Genomic DNA, 1500 nt, shown 5'->3' on the forward strand with positions numbered 1-1500 from the left:
CTGCTTAAATCCAGATTCAGTTAAGACTTAGAAAGTGGTGCTTATGTGTCTTCATTGTGTTGATGAATAAGTAAATTTTCACCATATGGTCTGCTGAGTTCAGCGTGCAAGATGCAGCAAAAATAGTCTCAGTGCTGAAACTGTACTTGACACGCTGCTCACACGCATAGCATGAATGCTGCTACTGTTAACATGGGCAATGAAAATAATATGTACTGCTTACATGCTGCTAACGTGAGATGTGAGAGGTCTTAATCTGAAACCAATTTAAGCAAGTAGTAAACAAAGATTTTAAATCTATGTCTATTTGAAAAGCCTCACAAAGAGGCATATCATTTACAAACACAAAAATAGATTTTTAGTGCATTAATGAACAGCACTACAAAATATTTTAATTGAATAAGATCACAGACGCCACTAATGTCCTACTGACTATATTCAGTATGATTCTTGCATAAAAACATTGAGATATCATTACCTCTCTGTGTGGGTTGGAGGAGGCAGAGATTTGGATGCCTCTGATGGTCTTTTGCCTGTGCTGGGCAAGATGATATTCTCTCCCTCTGACTTTAGTTTGTCCACAAAGTCATCCACCTCCTTTCCTTTGCCAACCAGTTTAAGTGCTTTACTTGGACCACTGGACCTAAAACAAAAAGGCATTAAATTGCAGTTTTTTTTTTTTTTACATATTGCTGTAGTCTATTAAGAGTATGCAGTACCTGACATGTACAGGGGTGGGTTTGGGTTTCTCAGGCTCGATTAGTGTGTCTGTGATGATGGCTGTGCTGCTGCTGCTCATGCCCGAGCTGCCAAAACCACCAAAGCCTGGTCCCTTCTTTCCACGCTCAGCATCACGCCTTATCTGCTGAAGCTCTTTAGCCTTCCGTCTCATCTCTGCCTTAGCCTCACGCTCCTGAGTCTGATGAACGATTAATTGAGCAGTTTAGAGTGAAGAAAAGATGACTGATAGTAAATTACATTGCAAATAAAACATTTAATTGATCAAGTGTCATCTGAGAGCCCTGGCCAGCATGTTATTTATAAACTGCAAACACATGGCTGGGATCAGGGATGTTTAATTATGAAGTCCACACACACAGCACCTTGTTTCACACTCTAGGAAGTTATTGATCCTCCTCCTTTGCATCAGTGCATATACCTGAGCTAAACAAGTCTAGCAGACTGGAGAATTTTCTAGAATGTCATTATATGCTGTAGACTTCTGGGGAATTGCCAGATTTGTTGATTAGAAAAGATGGCAGCATACTTTTAGCCTTTAAATGCACAATAACAATCAAAAGTGTGCATTGCTATTCCTTAAGAAATGTCTTTCCTACCTCTCTGACGGCACGGAACACCTTTTCCTCATGAGAGTCCATCTCTGTAAATGTCCGGATCTGGGCCAAGTTGACATTTTCTCTATAACCAAGGGCAACAATCTCATCGAAGGCGAAGATGAGGTCAAAGCAGTGCTCAGAAATCTCACTCTCCTCCAGGACA

At 40.6% G+C, this 1500-nt stretch overlaps 1 protein-coding gene across 1 annotated transcript; it reads right to left on the reverse strand.

Annotated features, from left to right (window-relative positions):
• Positions 1–452: 452 nt before the first annotated feature.
• LOC107683013 (coatomer subunit delta-like) lies at positions 453–1494 on the reverse strand. Its single transcript, XM_016479106.1, has 3 exons — positions 1338–1494; positions 720–919; positions 453–643 (listed from the first exon to the last, which is right to left on the reverse strand). Exons 1-3 carry the CDS (start codon positions 1377–1379, stop codon positions 475–477), a joined length of 411 nt encoding a protein of 136 aa, XP_016334592.1. The 5' UTR covers positions 1380–1494; the 3' UTR covers positions 453–474.
• Positions 1495–1500: the final 6 nt, after the last annotated feature.

This window comes from Sinocyclocheilus anshuiensis, unplaced genomic scaffold (assembly GCF_001515605.1).
Source record: "Sinocyclocheilus anshuiensis isolate Anshui unplaced genomic scaffold, SAMN03320099.WGS_v1.1 C32807419, whole genome shotgun sequence".
NCBI lineage: Eukaryota > Metazoa > Chordata > Actinopteri > Cypriniformes > Cyprinidae > Sinocyclocheilus > Sinocyclocheilus anshuiensis.